This window comes from Phascolarctos cinereus, unplaced genomic scaffold (genome assembly GCF_003287225.1).
Source record: "Phascolarctos cinereus isolate Bilbo 61053 unplaced genomic scaffold, phaCin_HiC Scaffold_2;HRSCAF=192, whole genome shotgun sequence".
In the NCBI taxonomy this organism is placed as follows: Eukaryota; Metazoa; Chordata; class Mammalia; order Diprotodontia; family Phascolarctidae; genus Phascolarctos; species Phascolarctos cinereus.
This window is the reverse complement of record NW_027555625.1, coordinates 83340809-83362687: the sequence shown is the minus strand read 5'-3', so window position 1 is coordinate 83362687 and position 21879 is coordinate 83340809. Positions and strand designations below refer to the sequence as shown.

General features: G+C 35.4%; 1 protein-coding gene across 5 annotated transcripts in view; it reads left to right on the top strand.

The window, feature by feature from the left end:
• Positions 1 to 20718, top strand: part of MAP4K3 (mitogen-activated protein kinase kinase kinase kinase 3) — a 195992-nt gene extending 175274 nt beyond the window's left edge. For all 5 annotated transcript variants that reach the window (XM_020976955.2, XM_020976957.2, XM_020976956.2 and 2 more), the window contains 7 exons: positions 2126 to 2229; positions 4107 to 4278; positions 10755 to 10823; positions 10930 to 11022; positions 15057 to 15127; positions 18965 to 19020; positions 19301 to 20718. In XM_020976955.2, the coding sequence (XP_020832614.1) occupies positions 2126 to 2229; positions 4107 to 4278; positions 10755 to 10823; positions 10930 to 11022; positions 15057 to 15127; positions 18965 to 19020; positions 19301 to 19388 (653 nt within the window). In that variant the 3' untranslated portion in view covers positions 19389 to 20718. The remainder of the gene's footprint in view (positions 1 to 2125; positions 2230 to 4106; positions 4279 to 10754; positions 10824 to 10929; positions 11023 to 15056; positions 15128 to 18964; positions 19021 to 19300) is intronic.
• Positions 20719 to 21879: the final 1161 nt, after the last annotated feature.

Here is a 21879-nt window from a genome sequence, read left to right as displayed (position 1 = left end):
CTGAAGCCTTACTTGCAGAATATTGCACATAACCTTGCTGGCATGTGAAATGAGCACAGTTGTTTGGCAATTTGAACATTCTTTGGCATTGCCTTTCTTTAGGATTGGGATGTAAATTGATTTTTTTTTCAATCTAGTGGATACTGCTTTGTTTTCCAAATTTGCTGGCATATTGAGTGCATCACTTTAACAGCATCATATTTTAGGGTTTTAAATATCTCAGCTGGAATTCTATCACCCTCCATTAGCCTTATTGTTAGCAATGCTTCCTTAAAGCCCATTTGACTTTATCCTCTAGTATATCTGGCTCTAGATCAATAACTACACCATTGTGGTTATCACCGATGTTAAGATCTTTCTTATATAATTCTTTTGTGTTTGCTGTCTTTTATTATGTTCATTTTTGCACAAAACATTCCCTTGTTTTTTTAATTTTCATGAAGAGATCTGTCTTTCCCATTCTATTGTTTTCTTCCATTTCTTTGCATTGTTCACTTAAGGAAACCTTCCTATCTCTTCCTTTATCCTTCACCTTTTGCTTTCTTGCTCTTCATTTTCTTTGAAATGTTTTTTGTTGCTTCTCCTATACAGTATTGCAAACCTCTGTCCATAGTTCTTCTCACACTGTAGCTATGATATATAATTCCTTCAATCTGTTCATCACCTCCACTTCATATTCATCAGGGATGCTATTTAGGTCATACCTATATGGTCTGATGGTTTCCCTACTTGCTTCAATTTAAATCTGAATTTTACAATAAGAAGCTCATGATCTGAGCCACAGTCAGCTCCAGGTCTCATTTTAACTGACTGTTATAGAGCTTCTCCACCTTTGACTACAAAGTATATAATCAATCTGATTTCTGTATTGACCATCTAATGATGTCCATGTGTAGAGTCGCCTTTGGGGTTATTAAAAAAGAGTATTTGTTATGACCAGTGAGATATCTTGACAAAACTCTATTAGTCTCTACCCCACTTCATTTTGCACTCCTAGGCCAAATTGCCTATTATTCCATTTTTTTCCTGATTTCCTACTTTAGCATTCCAATCCCCTATCATGAATGTGACATCTTTTTTTGTTCTTATTTCTAGAAGATGTTGTAGGTCTTTATAGAACTGATCAACTTTGGCCTCTTCATCATCAGTGGATGAAGCATAGACTTATATTACTTTGATGATGAATGGTTTGCCTTGAATTCAAACAGATATCATTCAGTCATTTTTGAGCTTATATCCAAGTACTGTTTTTCTCACCATTTTATTGACTATGAGGGCTCCTCCATTTCTTTTAAGGGCTTCTTATCTACGGTAGTAAATGTAGTGATCATTTGAATTAAATTCACCTATTCCCATCCATTTAAGTTCACTGACACCCAGGATGTTGATATTTAAGCAGATGCTTCTACAGCTGAGCTTCCTTTCAGCTTTGGCAAGCCGCTTTGTTAGTCCTAGAGCTAATTGTAGCTGTCCTCCACTCTTCTCCAGTAGCATATTGGACACCTTCTGACCTAAGGGGCTCATCTTCATTGTCGTTTCTTCTATCATTTTAGTACTGTCCATGGGGTTTTCTTAGCAAAGATACTGGAGTGGTTTGTCATTTCCTTCTCTTTTGGATCACCTTTTGTGAGAACTCTCCATCATGACCTGTCTGTCTTGGGGAACCCTGCACAGCATAGCTTTAGTTTCCTTGAGCTACACAAATCCCTCCACCTTGACAAGGTAGTGATCTGGGGGAAAAATAATCATCAGTCAGCTGAAAACATGAAACTTAATCTTGGGAAAGAAGTTAGAGTTAGAACTTGATTTGGAAGTCTTTTAGGTAATGACTCCATTTTTGAAAGTATAAAAGATCTCAGAGGAGGAATATGTAACAAGATTGAGCAAGAAAAGACAAAGTTCTGGGGAAAGTCAACAGATTATCCCCTTATAGCTGAATTCTCATTCTGTTTGCTTATGGATACTTGAAGTTCTTGCCCAATTTCTATTAAGAAATTTGGTTGGCAAGTAACTTAATTTTACTTCTAAGCCTTGGGTTGAGGTGATTTGTAATGAACTTTTAAAATTATTTAGTTTCATGTATAAATGTAATAACAAAAATTATGTATAATTTTTGTCTTAACAGTGAGAAATCCTTACACAGGCCATAAGTACCTTTGTGGGGCACTTCAGTCTAGCATTGTTCTGTTAGAATGGGTTGAACCAATGCAGAAGTTTATGTTAATTAAGGTAAGCATAAAAGGCTAGCCTTTATAATTCTTAATACAAAAAGGCTAATGGTCTGATTTTTACTAAATTTCATATCATAAAATCCACAAAATATCTCTTCCTAGTTGTCATATGTTATTTGATTATTTAAAATTGTATGGCAGATTGGTGAAAACCTTTCCATTTTCAGAAATTCAGTTGTCCCAATGAAGAGTACTCTTGGGCTGGAGAAATTTTATGTGAAAGTTTAAAAAGTAGATGGAAAAATTAAAAATTAGTTATATTCGCAGCTATTGATGAAGTATGGGAACAAAGCTAGGAAACTGAGCCTGGTTTATATGTGACTAAAGCTATCATAATAAAGAGTCCCTTGCAGATTTGTCCTTTGGCCAAGAAACAGAAGATGGCTCAGGGTAAAATATTCAGATCATTTTGTCAAAGAATGTTCATTTGCCATGGGGCAATCCACAAATTATCCTAAAAAATTAGGTTCAGAGATTCCCAAGTCTTTTAATTAATGAATATTAATACATTTTATGCTATCCTAACATGCTTATTTAAAACTTGGATGACAAGTATTCAGAATGTTGAAGTTATAAATTGTTCATGTGATGCCAAATGAAATAGTAATTGAAATTTCTGAAACATACTATCATAATTTAATAATTATTTCCTTGTTGCTTGATATCTTGATAGAAATTACTTCAGATAGATTTAGAATGGATTCTTTATAACAGATTCAGATGGTCTTATGTTTAAAGTATTATTGTTGTTCGGTTGTGTCTAACTCTTGATCCCATGGACCATAGCACACCAATACTCTCCATGGGATTTTCTTAGCAAAGAGACTGGAGTGGTTTGCCATTTCCTCCTCCAGTGGATTAAGGCAAACAGGGAAAAGTGACTTGCCCAGGGTCACACAGCTAGTAAGTGTAAGGCTAGATTTAAACTCGGGTCTTCCTGACTCCAGGCCCAGCACTCCATTGAGCCATCTAGCTGCCTCTATTTAAAATGTTACCTTCCCTCTTATTTTCAAGCTTGTAAATGCTTGAGATTTTTATTTCTAGTTTTCATGAAAGTTTATTAGCCTTGAGATGAACTGTGGAATTAGAGGAAAAGCAATTTCAGTAATATTAAATCCATTATTGTGATACAACAGTTAATATCTTCTCCAGGACTGGAATTTCTTTATAACAAAATCTGAGTTAAAAAAAAAATTTAATATATTATACAAAACTCTTTACTTTCATAATCACATATGAGAAAAATATTTCATAGGACAGCTTCTGTTTCTCCCATCCCAACTGAAAGTAAACAGGCTCTCCCCTAGGCCATATTATAAATCCTAGCAATACCTTATATTTGTACAGTACTTTATAATTTTCAAGGCACTTGAACATGCATTAGCTCTTTTTTTCTCACAACAACCACTTTATATAGGCTGGGTGGATATTATTGCCTCCATTTTACAGACAAAGAAACTGAGACCTGGAAAGAATAAGTAACTTGCCTGAGGTCACACAGTGAATAAACTAATGCCAGAACCCAGATATTCTCACTCCCTAGTCCAGTGTTCCTTCCAGCATACTGTGGTGTCTTTCTTCCTTTGCTCTGCTGGCATCATGTTCATTTCAGTTATGTTTGAATATGGCACTGCTGGGAAAGTGACATGGTGGGTGTGGGTAATGGCACATGAGGGGCTGAACCTCCAGTGCAGAACCTCCTGTCTTCAAAAACATTTGAGCAGATAACTCTGGGAATGCCATTTTACCTTAATTTTATTTCAGTAACAAAATTTCTTATTTGTGACTAGTAAGAATATTTACTTTCTGGTATATAAAATTATGATGACTCTTTTATTTTATTTTGCTTAACAGTATTTTTGTTTATTTCCCTAGCACATAGATTTTCCTATACCATGTCCACTTAGAATGTTTGAAATGCTGGTAGTACCCGAACAGGAATACCCTTTAGTTTGTGTTGGTGTTAGTAGAGGGAGAGATTTCAACCAGGTGGTTCGGTTTGAGACTGTCAACCCAAATTCTACCTCTTCATGGTTTACAGAATCAGGTTTGTGCATTTGTTTTTTATTGACTTCCTTCTTTCTGATAGACTTGCAAAATAAGTATCTGTTACACATTATTTTAGGCAAATTTGGCATAAGAAAATGTATATTTAAAGCTAAATTGTAGAGTTAGAAACTATTCAAGAGTTTTTGTTTTTCATTTGCACAAGAGATTCACAGTACAATACCTTTAAGTGCTTCTGATGAATTCAAAATGATTAAATTTAGTGAAATTTTACCATTTTTATGAACACCTCTTACATAAAATGAAGAATACCTGTACTATTCTAGTATAATCAGTAAGAAAAATGATGGTTTAAAAGAGTCCAGCAGTTAAATGTAACATATCTTAATTTTATCGTCTTCCAAGTATATACACAATATTTTACTGCCATGTTCATTCTTTTCTGTTTTTCCTTTTAAGATATTCATACTCTTAAAATTCTATTTTGAATGGTTTTTGTTTATGTTGATGAAAGATGACTGGTGTCTGAACGAATTCCTGTAATAATACCAAATTTTATCAGCACGTCAGATTTTTAAGATAGTCAATATAATGAACCATGTACATGTGTCTTTACCTAGAGAGCCCCAGTTGACTTGGCCATCCTCATCATCTTTCCATCAGAACTTGAGTTTTTTTACTGCTTACTTTATATTCTAAGATCTCTAAGTGTATTAGACAAAAGGATTGTTAAATTTTTTTATGTATCTAAGTCTCCAACTAATTAACAGGCTAGTCTGAATTAGCAAAAAAAAAATTTTAAGTGCAATTTATTATTTGAAGTATATATTGTAATTGAAACTAGACTATAAAGATATTATAGTGTAGGATTCCTTAGAGAAATTGCTTTATGGAATGGAAGTTTTTATTTGTAATAAATCTGTAAATTATGAGCAAATGATTTCTTAGGAAGCACTTTGAACTGTTTTAAGTCAGGATGTCCTTTTATCTAGTTTTAACATTTCCCCAAAATATCCTTGATGTGATCAATTTCTTAGAATCCTTTCTTTAAAGATTAAAGATAGTAAAGATGATGAACTTTATCTCAGCTCATGCCCAAATGTTTGCCAGTTTGGAATTAATGAGGTTTTAATTAATTAAACTTTACTTTTACTTCCTAAAGTAATAGAAGCTTCATGTTGATGCTGAACTTAGTAATAGTTACTTTGTACATTGTGGGTAACAAGAATTTGATGATAAATCAGTCATTTGGACTAAAATCTCTTTTAAAAAATATTTCCCTATGATATTTTAAAGCATAATGTTTCATTGCAAATAAATAGCTTGTTTAATTTTTGCATGTAACTATCTTGTTTCCCTTAGTTCAGTTTTTTTACTTTTCTGAGTTGGTTCCTTTGTGAAATAAGGGGATAGAACCTTAAAGGTCATCTAGCCCAGCCCCCTCATTTTACAAATGAAAAAAGAAAAAAAAAACCAAGGCCCTGAAAGGGTAAGTGTCTTTCCTCAGGTCATACAGGTAGTAAAAGGCCCAAATGGAATTTAAACCTAGGTCTTCTTATCCTTCACTCTTCCCACTTTGCCACACTATCTCTATTCTGTGATTGTGAATTTCGATTGTATTCTGCAATTGGGATAATTGTGCTCTAGAGGATTCAAAGAAACTTTTCCCTACCTGTAAGAAGACAAGCACTCAAATTAACTATGATAAGGCATAATATAGTAAGGGCCATATGAGAAATTTAGATTTGGAAAGAAATCGCTTCCAATTAGAAGAAACAGTAAAAACTTCAGGAAAAAGATGTCGTTGAGATGAACCTTAAGGTGGACAAGTTGAGGTAGCAAAGAGTTGTTCAGTTTCCTCAGTTATAGTCTGTAAAAGAGAATAATGAGAAATAGGGCTGTACCCTCAGGGGGAACCATCATCAACAAAGGAGTCAGAAAGTGACTAATAGAGGAGTATAAGGGGGGGATTGAAACTACCTAAGATCTCAGGAGTAAGAAAGCTCCGTTAAAAACCTTGAGCACACATTAAAAACCAACATGTAATATACTAATGACAAAAGGATCCTTTTAGACCATCTAAAACAATGTAGGCCACTCTAAATATCAAAAGGCAAAGGAAAATGTATCCACACCTGATGAGGTGGGGGGACCCTGTGGATTCCCCAAGAACATGGAACCACAGCCAGGCTTTCCCAATGGTTCAAATGAGATGTAGGACTGGAAAGATATGTTGGCTTTGAATTCTAGACTGAAGAGTCTGGGTTTCATGCGGTAGACAGCAGGAACCACTGAAAGCTTTTGAGCAAGGCGGTGATATTTTTTCCTTTCACTAAAAATGCCATTTCTGCCTCTCCTTAAATATAAGCAGAAAGAAACATTTTGAATCTTTTTCACCACGCACTCATTAAGTGCCTACAGTGTGCCAGGAGCTGTGTTAAACATTAGAGGTATAAAAACCAAGTGACTCCCTGCCCTAAGAGAGCCCACATTCTGCTCAAATTTAAATATGAGGTACTTTGAGGAGGAAACAGAGTACTACCGACTCAGGAGTTTACAGATGCCTTCAGTGATATTATGGGCACCTGAAATGAACTTTGATGAAAGCTAATGATTTTAGAGCACTTGTTTTAAAATAAGAAGTGGAGGTGAGGAGAGCTCAAGAGATACCGAAAATAAATTGAAAGTTCACAGAGGCACAGAAATGCCTCAGAAATGTACAAAGGAGACAAAATGCCAGTGACCCTTAACCTGTCTAGTCACAGGTTCCTATCATTCCCACTCCTTAGAAACCTAGTCTTCATCTTCATGGAGATCTCTGAAACCTCTGCTCCTCAGAATTCTTCCAAGATATCTATCACAACTGCTAGAGCTTCATCTTCCTCCTTTCCTAATATTGACCCTATAGTTAGTTAACTGTAGTTTCAGTATTCCTTTGTCTTCTACTCTTGAATTCCCTGCCCATTCATCCTGGTGCCCTTCCTGTTTCACCAAACCCCAGTCTAGGCTACTTTATCCACCTCCCCTGCTTCTACTCACATGCTGATAAGTAGTGCTAATGGAAGAACTACACTATTCACTGTCTGTGCTAGATTCACCACAAATTTATTTGATTTCAACTATGCCCTCACTGCAGCAAGGCAACCTTTTTAACAGCCAGCAGACAGAGCACTGGACTTGGACTCAGAAAGACCTGAGTTCAAATCCTATCTCAGACATAGATGAGAAAACTGAGGCAGAGAGAAAGGTGTTGTGACTTGCCAGGATCACCCAGCTAGTAAGTAGCTAAGACCAGATTTGAACTTGAGTCTTCCTAATTCTTAATCCAGCAGTCTATCTGCTGTACCACCTAGCTGCCTATATAGAATATTTCTGTTCAGTTTTTTGAATGATTAGTTAGACTCAGTACATGTCATTATGTTTAAAAGATTCAGTATATTCATATAACTCTTACCCAGGTCTCAAAAAGCATGGTTTTAAACTGTTATGTGTCCCAACCAGTGACTGGCAACTATACATAAAAGATCTGGGCACTCCCTCCCTCACTAATCATAGATAGGAATGGTGTCCTGGTAAATCTGGGGCACAAAGAGTTTATGTAACTTAGGCAGGGTCATTTAGGGAATGTCTGAGACTGAATTTGAATCCAGTTTTCCTGACTCACGGCCCAGTACTTTACCCACTATGCCATGCTGTCTCTACAGGTTGAAAGAAAACAAAAATGCCTATGAAATTTGTCACCAGCTTCCCCAATTTCCTTTCTTAATGCCTTAACCAATCTTTTCCGTGCACCTAGTTCTCTTTTCTGAACTGAAAATGATCTTACATCAATCATTTTGTACTTACTGAAGTAATTTACCTTTCTCAACCATTTGGATTTTTAATCCTTTGCCATAATGATATGAATTTCACAAGAGATAATCTCTCCAGCTAAGGAAATTTCACTTCCATGAAATCTAAAGTATTCCTAGTAATTTCTTGGGTGTAAATGGGTATGTATTCTGTCATCCTTTGTTCTTCTGGGACCTTTACCCTATCCCATATTTGGGTGTGTCAGGTAAGCCTCCAGAATTTCTGCTGCCTTGCGCTTTATGGTCACAGGGATATCTGGATGTTCTGTTGCAGAAGCTCTCTAGATAATGTCTTAAAAGAGGTCAACCAAGGCATCCGCGAAGGAAAATTCAAATGGATAAATAATCATGCCAAAAAATTGAATAAAAAGAGAGTATGATGAGAGTGTTGTTCATATCCACTACCTCAGTCATAGTCAAATATTAGATGAAGTTTATCCACCCCAAGAATAGCAAAATGTAAAAGAAAAAGTACATATACATTATGTACATTCAGACTTTATTGTGCAAATTTTTCTAATTCAATTCAGCATTCATCTCTAGCATTCACTGTGTGCGAGGCACTCTGCTAGTTGCTCCATTTTATTTAAATTGCTTTTTTTCCTTCTCTGAAGCCGTGTGTTGACCTTATAAGACTTGTTACATAGGTTTTACAAGCCAACAACAGCTTGTAATGAACTACAGAGAGCATGGTTACTATAGACAGTAGGGAAAGAATACCTTGATTGGCATCATATGAAAACTCTAACTGTTTGGAGCACATCAACAGTCTCCATTGCCAGTTTCTCTGATGAAAGGTAGAATAGGAATTCTTTTTAATGAGCCAAGTATTTTAGAACCAGATAAATAAGTAATTCCTGAAAAATACCTAAACATTTATCTGAAAAACTATAATAGTATGCATACTTTTTGAGTGCAGAGTACTGTGAGAAATTTGAGAGGGAGTAGGGCAGAATCAAGGAAATCCTTATCCGATAAGCAAGATAGGCTGTGAATTAAGAAAATTAAGGAAAGAAGGGATTTTCAAAAGATGAAGATGATGGTGAAGATTTCTGTTACAGCAATGGAAATAAGAGAAAGCAGGATGAGAACATGAAACAGTGGGTACTCCACTTAAACTAGAACAGGGAATGTGTTGAAGAGCAGTGGGAGATAAAACTGGAAGGATAGAATGAAGTATCTTAGATTGTTGAGACCTTGAATGACAATCTAACAAGGTTGTATTTTATTTAGTTTGCATTAGAGAACCACTGAAGGGTTTTGAGTAAAGGAATGCCACGATCAGAGCAGTACATTAAGACTATGCCTCCATGTACTGCATCCATACCTCATGCCTCCAAAATATTTGTAGCAGCACTTTTTGTTACAGCAAATAACCTGAAGTAACTCATAAATTGAGAAGTGGTTAGACATATTGTGACGCACAGATGTAATATTGCTATGCTGTAAGAAAAGATGGATGTGATGAGTACCGAGAAGTATGGGAGGACCTCCGTGGACTGATACGAAGTAAAATAAACAGACCCAAGAAAACTGAACACAATGGCTACTAAAATCTAAACATGACAGCTCCTACAAAATTAATATTACAAACTAAGATAAGAAATAAATGCTTCAAAATGATGAAGCTACAAAAAAAGCTATGAGAACACACCTCCCCCCACTTCTTTGCAAAGGTGAAAGGATCCATGAGTATGGAGTACTGCATATGATGTCAGATTTTTTCATTGTATCAGTCAGTTTTGCTGATCATTTTTCTTTTTTCCCTTTTAAAAAAAATCTCTGGAAGGAAAGGAGGTGTAGAAACAGAGGAGCAAATTTTATAGCAAGAAAAAAATATCAATGCATATTTATTTTTAGAAAGATTACTCAGGCAGTAATGTAAAGAAATGATTAGATGTTAGACTAGAAGCAAGAAGATCAATTAAGCTATCATAATAGCCTGAGTCAGAAGGAATGAGGACGTGAATTAGGATATTGGAATAGAAAGAAGATGGTTATGAGATATACTGTGGAGACAGAATTGAGGGGACCTGGAAAGTTTATTAGATATAGATAGTGGGGGAAAGAGAAGAATCAAAATTTGGGTAACTGGGAAGATGGTGATGTCATCAACAGAAATAGAAATTAAAAGTAAAGACAGGTTGTGTGGGGATAGTTGATAAGTTTAGTTTTAGAATAAATGGAATATCAAACCGAAAATATCAGTTACTTGGAAATACAGAACTGGAGTTCTAGGAAGAGAGTAGGAGAGATGACATATAGACATCCTCATAGGAATGATCATTGAAACCATGGAGATAGATGAAGTTGCCAACAAGAGAGATGATAGAAATGAAAGCAAAAGGCTGCCTTCTGAAACCAGTGTTTAGGGAGTGAAAAGAGGGCAGTAGTTCTCAGAGATAGCGGGAAACTCCTAATAGATCTGTAATAATGTCACACAAGCCAGGGAAGGAAGAAAACATCCATAGCACAGAAGGGGACACAGTAAAGCAGGGCAGTGTGGATATTGTATTAAGTTGTAGAAATACTTTTTTTTTTCTTTTAAGACCTTTATGTAATGGAGAGTGACAGTTTCATAGGCAGTCCTTTTTTTCTGTCATCTATTGTGTGTGTAGTAAATTATAAAAGTTAATTGTATGTTAATCTAAATCTTTTATTGTAGACACACCACAGACAAGCGTTATACATGTAACCCAACTCGAGAGAGATACCATTCTTGTATGCTTGGATTGTAAGTGATTTTTTTTGTTTCATTTTTAAGTGGTTGGTTTTAAACTTTGTATTTTAATATACTGCTTATTTATCTTAATATGTAAGTCAATTTCTTTTTTCTCTAGGTTGTATTAAAATAGTAAATCTACAAGGCAGATTAAAATCTAGCAGAAAATTGTCATCAGAACTTACATTTGATTTCCAGATTGAATCAATAGGTAAGCAAAAGTTTTGTTTTTCATGCTTTTAATTATAATAGGAAATATTTCAAATATGTTTGAGTAACCACTGCCGAAGCAGCCAAGCAAAATGGATAGGGGACTTACCCTTGCGTCAGGAAGATGTGGGGTTAAGTCCTGCCCCGGGCCCATACTGGCCATGTGACCTTGAGCAAGTGACTTTAAGAGAGTTTCAGACCAATCTGCATCAATGGAGGAAGTTTCCATAACTGGAGTTCCCCATGCTGCTAAAAGCATAGCTCTGTGTTCCCTCTTCCTTCTATAGCTTAAAAAAATCTCATTATTAATATTTCACAGTAATTGTTAGATGTAGCTAAGGGCTTAGTGAACAAACTATTACAACAAGATATAGAAGAGAGGTCAACACAGAACTCTTTATATATGTAATATAGCTCAATTTGTTTACATCACTTTTCATAGAATTATAACTAGCCAAATTAATAGATTCTATAGAATTTGATTATGTCATATGTTAAAATATATCCTGAAATTTTTTCCTAGTAATTACATAGAAATAGAATTTTTGCATGGTAGAGTGTGGACTGTATGCACACTGGCTGAGGAATGAGAGGACCTGGGAGGTTCTGTTCCTACATCTGAGGCTATCCGATCCTCAGTCTCCTCATCTGTAAAAATGGAGAGTATGAACTAGTTAGCCTAGTTCAATGATCTTTCGGTGAATGATCCTAAATTTGCGGTTTCTTAATGTGTTTTTGTGACTTACAGTTCACTAGACTTTGATATCTGCTTTTATGTAATATTTTATCACCAAAATGACTACAGCTTAAATATCTAATCACTTTTTCATGCAGACTTGACCTTTAAAGAAGGAATATTTATTTACTTAAAAATCTCTTATTATAACACAAACATTAAAATATTGCTCTACCTCTCCTCTAAACTGTAGCTCTTCTAACTGGCCTCAGCCCAAACCAGATTAAAATGTAATTGGGAAATGTTTAACAAAAATAAATAAAAATACAGTGCAACGTAAAGAATGTTAATTTGAGGTTTCCTTAGTCAATATGAGCCTGCAGAGCTCCATTTCTATTTGAGTTTGACACCACTGGTCTACATCACTCTATGGCATGGACTCAGTCCATAGCTTATGAACTGCAGACCCCTGAAGAGCCACACACGTACATCAACATTTCTCACTTTTTTCAGCATGGATTTTCTCAATTAATGAACACTTAATAGCGTGGGAGTCTACAAAATCTTTTGACCTTAAAAAGGGATCCTTATAATAAAAAAAGACTGAGAATCACCAGTCCACACCATCCTATTCTCATTCATTTAACAAGTATTTATTAAGTTCCTACTATGTGCAAACAACATGTTAGGTGCTGAGGATACAAATTTAAAAACCAAGTAGCTCCTGCCTTCAAGTGGTTGACTGTGTGCTGCAGGAGCCTGATATGTGAGAGTGTCCCTCACAGAGAGGATGCCTGAACTGAACACCACAGTGTGAATGAAAAGACAAGTATGAAGCTACAGCCTGTGCGATTATAACGATCGGTCTTGTCCCTGAAGGACAGTCATGAGAATAGGACGTTGCATAGTTTTGCTGACATTTTTGGTTACAAGGGATGACTCTTGGGGGAGAAGAATATTTTAAAACAAAATGCTAGAAAGATATTTAAAACAAAAGGTGGAAAACAGTTTTGTCAAAGAAAGAAACTAGCCTTAGAATCTGATGGCTCTGGTGTAGTCTCAGCTTTGCTTCTCACTGTGTGTGACCGTGGCCTAATCACTTCGTCTCTCCAGTCCTCAGTTTCTTCATTTGTTTAAAAAACAAACACAGTTTGGAGAGGGAGGGAGGAGAAGAGTCATACTGGATCAGGGGTAGGATACTAATCCCTGCATAATAATCCCTTTGGGCTACATATTGATTCTGTTTTTAAACATGATGTTTTATTGTATTTTTATTTATTTTGTTAAATATTTCCCAATTACATTTTAATCTGTTCTGGCCCATGTGCTGCCCAGAGTTTGCCACCTCTGGACTTTCTAAGGTATCTTTCAGTTTGAGAATCTGCGTCTTTTTAGCTAGTAAAACATCATTGATGTCTGGGGCTGCATTGTGCACACTGCTATAGCTCTGTACAAATAGAATTGATTGTGAATGTGTCACAGCTGAAAGCTCTGAATTAAGCACATATCTTTTAATAATTAGCAAATTATCAGTATTTCTGATTTTAGCATAATAGTTTAATTTATTTCAGATTGTTAGCAAAATTATAAAGCAAGCTACCTTTCATTCTTTTCCCCAAAATTAATGGTTTTAGCTTTTCTTTGTTTGTGGTAGGTTTAAAAAAAAAACTACTGTATGTGCTAACAGCCTTATGAAAGAAATGATTGGAATAAAGACAGGAAAGATTCAATTAATTTGCAATTTAATTTAGTGATCACATATTTACTGCGTTCTATGTGCCTCACACTTTGGAGAATACAAAATCTATATATTGATTCTAACTGGTTGTTTTATAAATCTTATCTTCTCCCAAAAGTCTACAAAACTCAAAGGTATGGATGATACAGACACACACTCACATACACACACACATACACACACACACACCCTACACCCCTGAATTATTAAAGATGTCTACATCTTTAGTATAATATTTTGACATTCTTTTTTTCTTACACTCCAGATGTTGATTTGAAGTTATTGAAAACTTATTTTGAATATAGCTCTTAGTACTATGTATACATTTAGTTTTCACTTGATGTTATGCTTACAATGAGGAACCAGAAGTCTCCCGTTATCTTCGGAAAATGTCAGATTCTTCATCTTAATGTTCAGTGCTCCCAATAGCCTAGCCTCACCTTACTTTATAATGTTCCCTAACTCTTTCCTAAGTTTTGTATTATGAGGCAGCAGATGACCATGGTACATCAACAACAAGCTCTTTAGAACTGAGTTTGGCCCAGAGGCCGCCTTCATTCTTTCCTTCCACACAGACCACATGAGAAGAGACTTCTTATTCCTACATCTCTTATGCTAAGGGATAACCTTTGTGTGTTGGTTCCCAGTGATCTCTCCCCCTCCTGACATCCCATTGCTCACATACAGATGTGTCTGTGTCATGTGCTGCGGCAAGTGATTCTGTTCTTTCTGTATCATCCTTTGATTGTAGCATAAATCTTCTCATCTCCCAAGAACTACAGTTTTTAACAACTATGTCTGCCATTATTCAGAAAGAATTACAAATAAGGAACTTATAATTCTGATGGTCATCTTATGAAAAATTCTTCCCTCAAATAGAAACATTCCATTTTGTTTTGTGGGATGGGAATGTAGCTTGTTAGATTTATTAGAGAATCAGAGAATCTCATATTTGAGTGGACCTAATCACCTGATCTAACTCATATCTGATTAGAAATCGCCTTCCAAAATCCATGTTTAATATACAAAATGTATTTTATTATTTATCCTTTCAAAATACCATCTCTCATTTTTATCCTGCTTATATTTTAAATGAAGCAAATTAATGATAAAAATTATTGTAACTGCTGCATCCAACAAACTTATTTCAGATTTTTTTTTTACCACTGCTGATTTCTAAGTCTTCATTTTGTTTCTAGAAACATCTATAGGTCTTTTTAATGTTAAGAGACAATTAAAGGGCAAAAATCTCATATATAGGGTGATACTGGGAAGTAGTACTAAAAATTAGTTTGTGTTTACACATGCTTTCCTTTGGCTATTTTATATCAGAAAAAACAAAGGTAACTTTTAGAAAGCTGCCTGTGAATTTCATTCTTTGCATATTCTATGCTCTTCTTTCATCTCTCTTCCCCATGAATAGATATGAGAAAGAGATTTAAGGGTATACAACCTTTTTTTACATATGTAAGTGATTTTTTTCCCCTCGTATTACAAAAGCAGTTATACTAGTTAGTGGTAGATCAAAATACTACCAATAAAGACAGGTAAGAAGATAGAAATATGCTTATCAATTGAACATTTGTATGATTAACAGTAATTGAGCTTTCTTGCCTGCTAGTTTGCCTACAAGACAGTGTGCTAGCTTTCTGGAAACATGGAATGCAAGGAAGAAGTTTTAGATCAAATGAGGTAAGTGATGTTTCATTTTGGGGCTATGAGGTTATCAAATTTAAAATAATCCTATCTAGTTGTTTTGAGGAAGGAAGGCCCAATTCGTGAAAGTTAACAGTTGATATGCTGGTTTTATAAACATTTCATATATTTAAGGAAGCATATATGATTTCATATACAAAGGTAGAAAAGAGATAACATTCAATTAAGCAAATATTTATTAAGATCTTATGTTCATGACAGTTTGTCAAGAATTAGAGATATAAAGACAGAAAGTGAATAGTACCTACCTTCAAGAAATTTACATGGATTGCACTGGAGAGAGGGGATACAAACATACAAAAAGTATATGTAATGTGATTTCTAACAGGAGACAATGGCACCTGAACCATACTTTGTATGAAAGAAGTGGGGTATTCTCAGAGCCTGAGATGAGGAAAGAAGACATTGAAGGTTTCAGTGCCAGAACAAGGTCTTAATTAATGGACAAAAGGAACTTTTCTACTTATAAGGAAGTTACTACCTGGGCTTTGGGCATACCCATATACACACATACATACACACACACACACACACACACACACACACACACACACACACACACACACGTACGCATACATACATACATACATACATAATATCTAGAAAAGTAGAATCAGATTGTGGACAACCTTAAATGCTCACGTTTTTGTTTTAAATAAAATTTTATTTTTGTTTTATTTAAGCAAAAGAAATTAACAAAAGTACTTACTGTCTTCTTTTCTTGATTGAAGCCTTTTAATATGACCTCACTGGCATACTTTGTGATAACTAGTTGTTAATCCTATTAAAAGATCCACATCTTGAGTCTGACCTCCATATGGACCAGATAGAGTTAAGTAGCTATGTTAATAAATCAGGTCTTCAACCAGTACCCCAAAACAATTGAAGTACATGACCTACCAATTATGAGGCAGTAGTACCATCTTTATAGAAGATTTATTTTTAACATTTCTGGAAAAAAAGACCCCCAGAATGTGCCTTCACCTTTCCCATTCTTCAGTGGCTAGAACAAAAACGCTGTTTGTTGATTCTATCTATCCTGTTGCCTGTTTTTAACTTACGTTTTAAGAGTCTTGGCCTATTCTTCATTTCTAAAATATATAGAGAATTAAGACAAATTTATAAGAACACAAACCATTCCCCAATTGATAAGTGGTCAAAGGATATGAACAGACAGTTCTCAGAGGAAGAAATTAAAGCCATCTATAGTCATATGAAAAAGTGCTCTAAATCATTATTGATTAGAGAAACACAAATCAAAACAACTCTGAGGTACCACATCACACCTATCAGATTGGCCAACGTGACAAAACAGGAAAATGATAAATGTTGGAGAAGATGTGGGAAAATTGGAACACTAATACATTGTTGGTGGAGTTGTGAAATGATCCAACCGTTTTGGAGAACAATTTGGAACTATGCCCAAAGGGCTACAAAAATGTGCATACCCTTTGATCCAACAATAGCACTTCTAGGGCTATATCCCAAAGAGATCAAACAAATGGGAAAAGGACCCACATGTACAAAAATATTCATAGCAGCTCTTTTTGTGGTGGCAAAGAATTGGAAATTGAGAGGATGCCCATCAAGTGGGGAATGGCTGAGCAAGTTGTGGTATGTGAATGTAATGGAATACTATTGTGCTATAAGAAATGATGAACAGGCTGACTTCAGAAAAACCTGGGAAGACTTATATGGTCTGATGCTGAGTGAAGTGAGCAGAACCAAGAGGACTTTGTACACAATAACAGCCACATTATGCAATGACTAAGAATGTTAAACTGAACCCTTCTCAGCGTTACGAGGATCTAAGACATCTCCAGAGGCCTCGGGTTGGAAAATGCTGTCCACATCCAAAGAAAGAACTATGGAAGTCAAATCGCTATCACTTATTTTTACCTTCTGTTGAGTTTTGTTTCATCTTTCTGATGGTTCCTCCTATTGGTTTTAATTTTTACTTACAACTTCACTAATGTGAAAATACGTTTAATGGGTATGTAAAAAAAAAAGAGTCTTGGCCTGTTGGGACTTTAAAAGGATGGAAGGTACCTGTCTTTCTTCAACTCTTCCTAATTCAATCACCTGCTCAGTTCTTACTCAGACCCACCATAAGATTTTTTAAAAATCTCTTCCTCCCATCTTCCACCTCAACTTACAGCTATTTCTCCAGTTTTCCTCCACATCCACAACATGGCATTCAGCCTTCCACCACGATCATCCCACTTACTCATCACTTGTTATCATTTTTATCTACTCCCATGTGGAGTGATAGATTTATTTGAATTTGTTTTCTAGCCCCAAAAGTCTTCCTCTCCCTTTTCCCCTGTAAGCTTCAACCATTTCCTAAGTTCCAACCAGTGGAATTGATCATTTAGAGTGAGTCATTAGAGTGAGAACCTAGGATTCTACAGGAGAGGAAAGTAGCTGAGTAGTTACCCATCTAATCCGTAATTCTTTTAGCTCACTATATTCTTTCTGATGAATTATGTCAACATATTTGTGTTTGCAAGCAGGATAAACTTTAGTATCACGCAGTTTTTATCAGCCCAGCAAATTTAAGAGACAGCCTGTTTCAGTGCCCAAGTTATCATGTTGTTGTTGGGGTTGGTTTCTTTTTTTTTTATTCTTTAGCATCCATTTTGTTAGCTTATTGACCATAGTAGGCCACCCATCCTGACTGTCTAGTAGAGCACTGATCTTAAGGACTTTGGTAGAAAGCATATGTCATTTTAAATTGTTTTAAGAAGACAATGTTTAGGGAACTATAAATTTTTCAAGAAACATTTCCTTCTTTAGCCTTTTCTGTAACTAAGTTGAGGTATTATACCAAATAGCTTTTTTTTAATCAGTATATTTTCCTTCCTGTTATCTACAAAAGTATTCAATGTTGGGCATTTTAAAAGAGACTCTCTTAAGATCTACTACTGTTCAATAAATAGCTTTTCATATTCCATTATTATAAAACTAGTTCAAATATTGCCTTTGGGAATACAGAGCTCTTTTAATGATCTCAGACTTTTCCTTGAAATAAAGACTCAATACCAAGATTTAATAACAGTTTAATACCAAGATTCTATTCAGTGTTATTGTCTCTAAAGAATTAAAATTGAGTATTACTAAAAATTATAGTGGAAAGTGGATGGTAAGTATGAACACGTTGAAACTCATAATAAGAAAATATGAAAAAGAACCAGAGAAAAGAATAATATTGAAGAAATATATGATTGAAAAAGTTGAGTTGATCATATAGTGAGAGCAAGGGATGACCAATTAAGAGCCCAAAGGCTACCCTGGCATCCTTGTTATGTCAGGGGAAAAGCAAACAAAACCCCAGCATGCTAGGGTAAGCCCCTTGGCAAACTGATCTAGACAAGCAAGGGTTGCACAGGTGAGTTTTGGCCACAGCATTTGGGGAGCATACACATCAGTAAAATCACAAATCCATTTGTGTAGGAAGAACTCAGGTCTTCAAGTCAGAAGCCTTAAGGTCAATGTTAACCCAGGATGAGTTCAGTTCAGTAATCATTCAGCAATTTCAGCTTACTCATCGGTAAAATGAGAATAATGTGCTCAGTTCACAGAGCTGTAACATAAGCTCTTTGTTAACCTTAAAAGTAGTAATAAAAACAAATGTGGCCTATTCTTCCCAGCTTAACACTTACCTATGCTGACTTAGTAATCTGACAGTCAACCAGGGATACAGCTAATCCTTAGGAATAATATGTTCTTTATCCTTATGTGTTATAAATGAACCGATTACTTTGAATTTTATAACTTTAATTTTAAAAGCCATTCTCTATTTTAATTGTACAGATAACACAAGAAATTTCAGATAGTACAAGGATTTTCAGGCTTCTTGGATCTGACAGGTATGAAAAATTCACGTGTGATATGTTTTCTTTCCCTCTGAAATAAAAATCTTTAAATGATATGCTAATCAAGACCTTGCTAAGCCTTGTATCTCTTACACTGTAAAAGTTAACAATCAGCTCTTTGGAAATGAGATGGAACTGTCTCTGTAGTAAGTGGTTTCAGAGTAACCTCTGCTCACAGAGTCAGTAAATGATAGCTACGTAGTAAAAGAAAGCACCTTCTCACTAACATTAGCTTTCAAAAATAACTTTCTGTTTTGTTTTCATTACTTTATAGGGTCGTGGTTTTGGAAAGTAGGCCAACTGATAATCCTACAGCCAATAGCAACTTGTACATCCTGGCGGGTCATGAAAACAGTTACTGAGAAATGTTGTGCATGACACTTATGTATCATAGAAAGAGAACACTACTGCTGCAACATGAATGGATGCTTGAAGCTATACACAAGCTACAGTCCCCTAGCTTCAGTGACTTTGTAATTTATTGTGGCATGAGACAAAGAGGAGGAGAAATGTTGTTTGTGTGGTATGGATGTGTCGAGCATGTGTACCACACCAGTGCTTCATTCACTAGTATGTAATCTTTGTACATAGAGGCAGTATTTTTCAGTGAAACTTGATAGTACTGATGACATACACTAAGAATTGATGTAGATAATGGTCCTTTTATGATGTACAAGTGTCTTATCTGTACAGATGTAAAGGTTGATGCAAAAAGGCCGTTGGGGGTACTACTTTAAGAACTCCTCTTTGGGTGTGGTTATATTATAAAATAGGATCCTGGCAATGAACACATCTAACAACACTATTGTGTTTTTATTATGTAATTTAGTAATACAACTATAAATCTTGTAACTTTTAAAATTGTAACCGAGGCTGAAATCATTTTATAATCTTGGTTTTTTTTTATTTTAATGCAAGTACACTGGTGTTTATATTTGCACAAAGTATTGATATGTGATGTATTGAGTCACAAAAGTAAGCTGTGACATTGTCAATATGCATTGGGCTTCAAAATACCTTTTAAAAACTTATTTGGTGGTTTTCTTTGTGAAACAAACCAATTAACCACCTGTCGTAGTAACTGGTCTTTTTTATATTTAAGCAAAATTCTTTAAGATTGCTTCTCTGCTTAAAAAAACAATACCTTCCAGAATAGGTTTGGATCACAGAATAGCGGTACCATGATATAACACTGCAATCATTGTTTGAATTATAGCATACACAATGATAAAATTAGCATTATTGAAAAGAGTCCACACTAAACATTTCATATAATCACATTGAAGAACTATAACATTCCATAGAGTGAAGTGGTTCAAATTTCCTGTTGTATTTTTACTTCTTTTGGCCTTTTGATCATTTTCATATTTGTTTTGATTTAGTGTTAACACATGGCCAAAATAATTTAGTTACTACCTCATACAGACAAATAATGGTTACTACACATCACAGGAATTTAGTTTTGGTCAAAGTTATCTTTGATTGCTATTTTCCAATGGAATATGTATATACCAAGTTTTAGTAAAATGCACACTTTGACTCTTTTTTTGTATATGTTCTTTATATTTTAATGTGAGTATATACACTAAGATCAAACTAAATTGTGATTTATGGTCTTCATTAATGTGATTGGTAATGCTTTTGAATATGTTCCTTATTGTACATATTGTAAAATAAAAATGTTTTTTAACATGCTGTTGTATAGTAACTTGTCATCAGCATTAATTTTTATAAAATGCCATCAGCAAATGTTCATTAAATGCCTGCTATGTGTTAGCCACTATTCTAGGCATTGAGATGATAAAAACAAAAGTGAACCCAATCCCTGTCCCCAAGGAGGAGGCACATACCATATAGAGGTATATGGAAGGTACAGGGTACCTTCTGTAAAAGATATAGGGTGATCTCAGGGGATGCACTGACAGATGGGAAGATCAGGAAAGGTTACATGTAAGAGATGGTGCTTGAACTAAGTTTGAAGAAAAGTAGGAATTTGGCCTCTATCAACTTAAGTAGTAGATGGAATGTCATGTAGTAGGGTGATGATTAAGATGACTGGTTTGGGTGGACCAGAGACTGTGTGAAAGTGCAGTAATGTACAATGAGACTGGAAAAGGGCCAGCTTGTAAAGGACTTTGAATGCCAGAATTAATTATATTTGATCTTTAAAGGAATAAGAAGCCATGAGTTTGAGTAGAGAGTGACATGGATGGTCAAGGCTGAGCTTTAGGAAAAACCATTTTGGCAGCTGTGTGGCGAATGTATTGGGTTAGGGAGAGAGCTAAGGTGGGGATATCAGTTAGGAGGCTGTTGCAAAAGTTCAGGTAAGATGATAGGAGCTTAAACTATGGTGGTGACCCTGGGAGTAGGAAGAAGACCTGTGAAAGATGGAGAGAGAAACAAGATTAGCAGCTAACATGGGGGATGAGTGAGGAGCCGGGGTTGTGAACCTCAGTATCTATAAAGATCATGCTGCCCAAAATAGAAATAGGAAAGTTTGGAAGAGGGGAGGATTGGGGAAAGATAATGTGTACTATTTGGGATATGTTAAATTTGAGATATGTTAAATTTGGATATGTCTATAGGAAATCTGGTTTGAAATGTGGTGATACAGAACTGGAGCCCAGGAGAGAAAGTAGAGCTAGCTGATATTGTAGCAGCAGCCTAGAAATGATGATTAAACCCTTATGAGCTGACCGAGTCACCAAGAGAGTGTGGAGAGAAGAATACGGGAGCCTGAAAAGAATAGTCACACGCACAAACAGAAGGAGAACCAGGAAAGGGCAACATTAAAACAAAGCCAAAGCTTTGAGGTTTAGTTTTGTTTTGTTTCTTTCTCAAATGGTGGGGAGG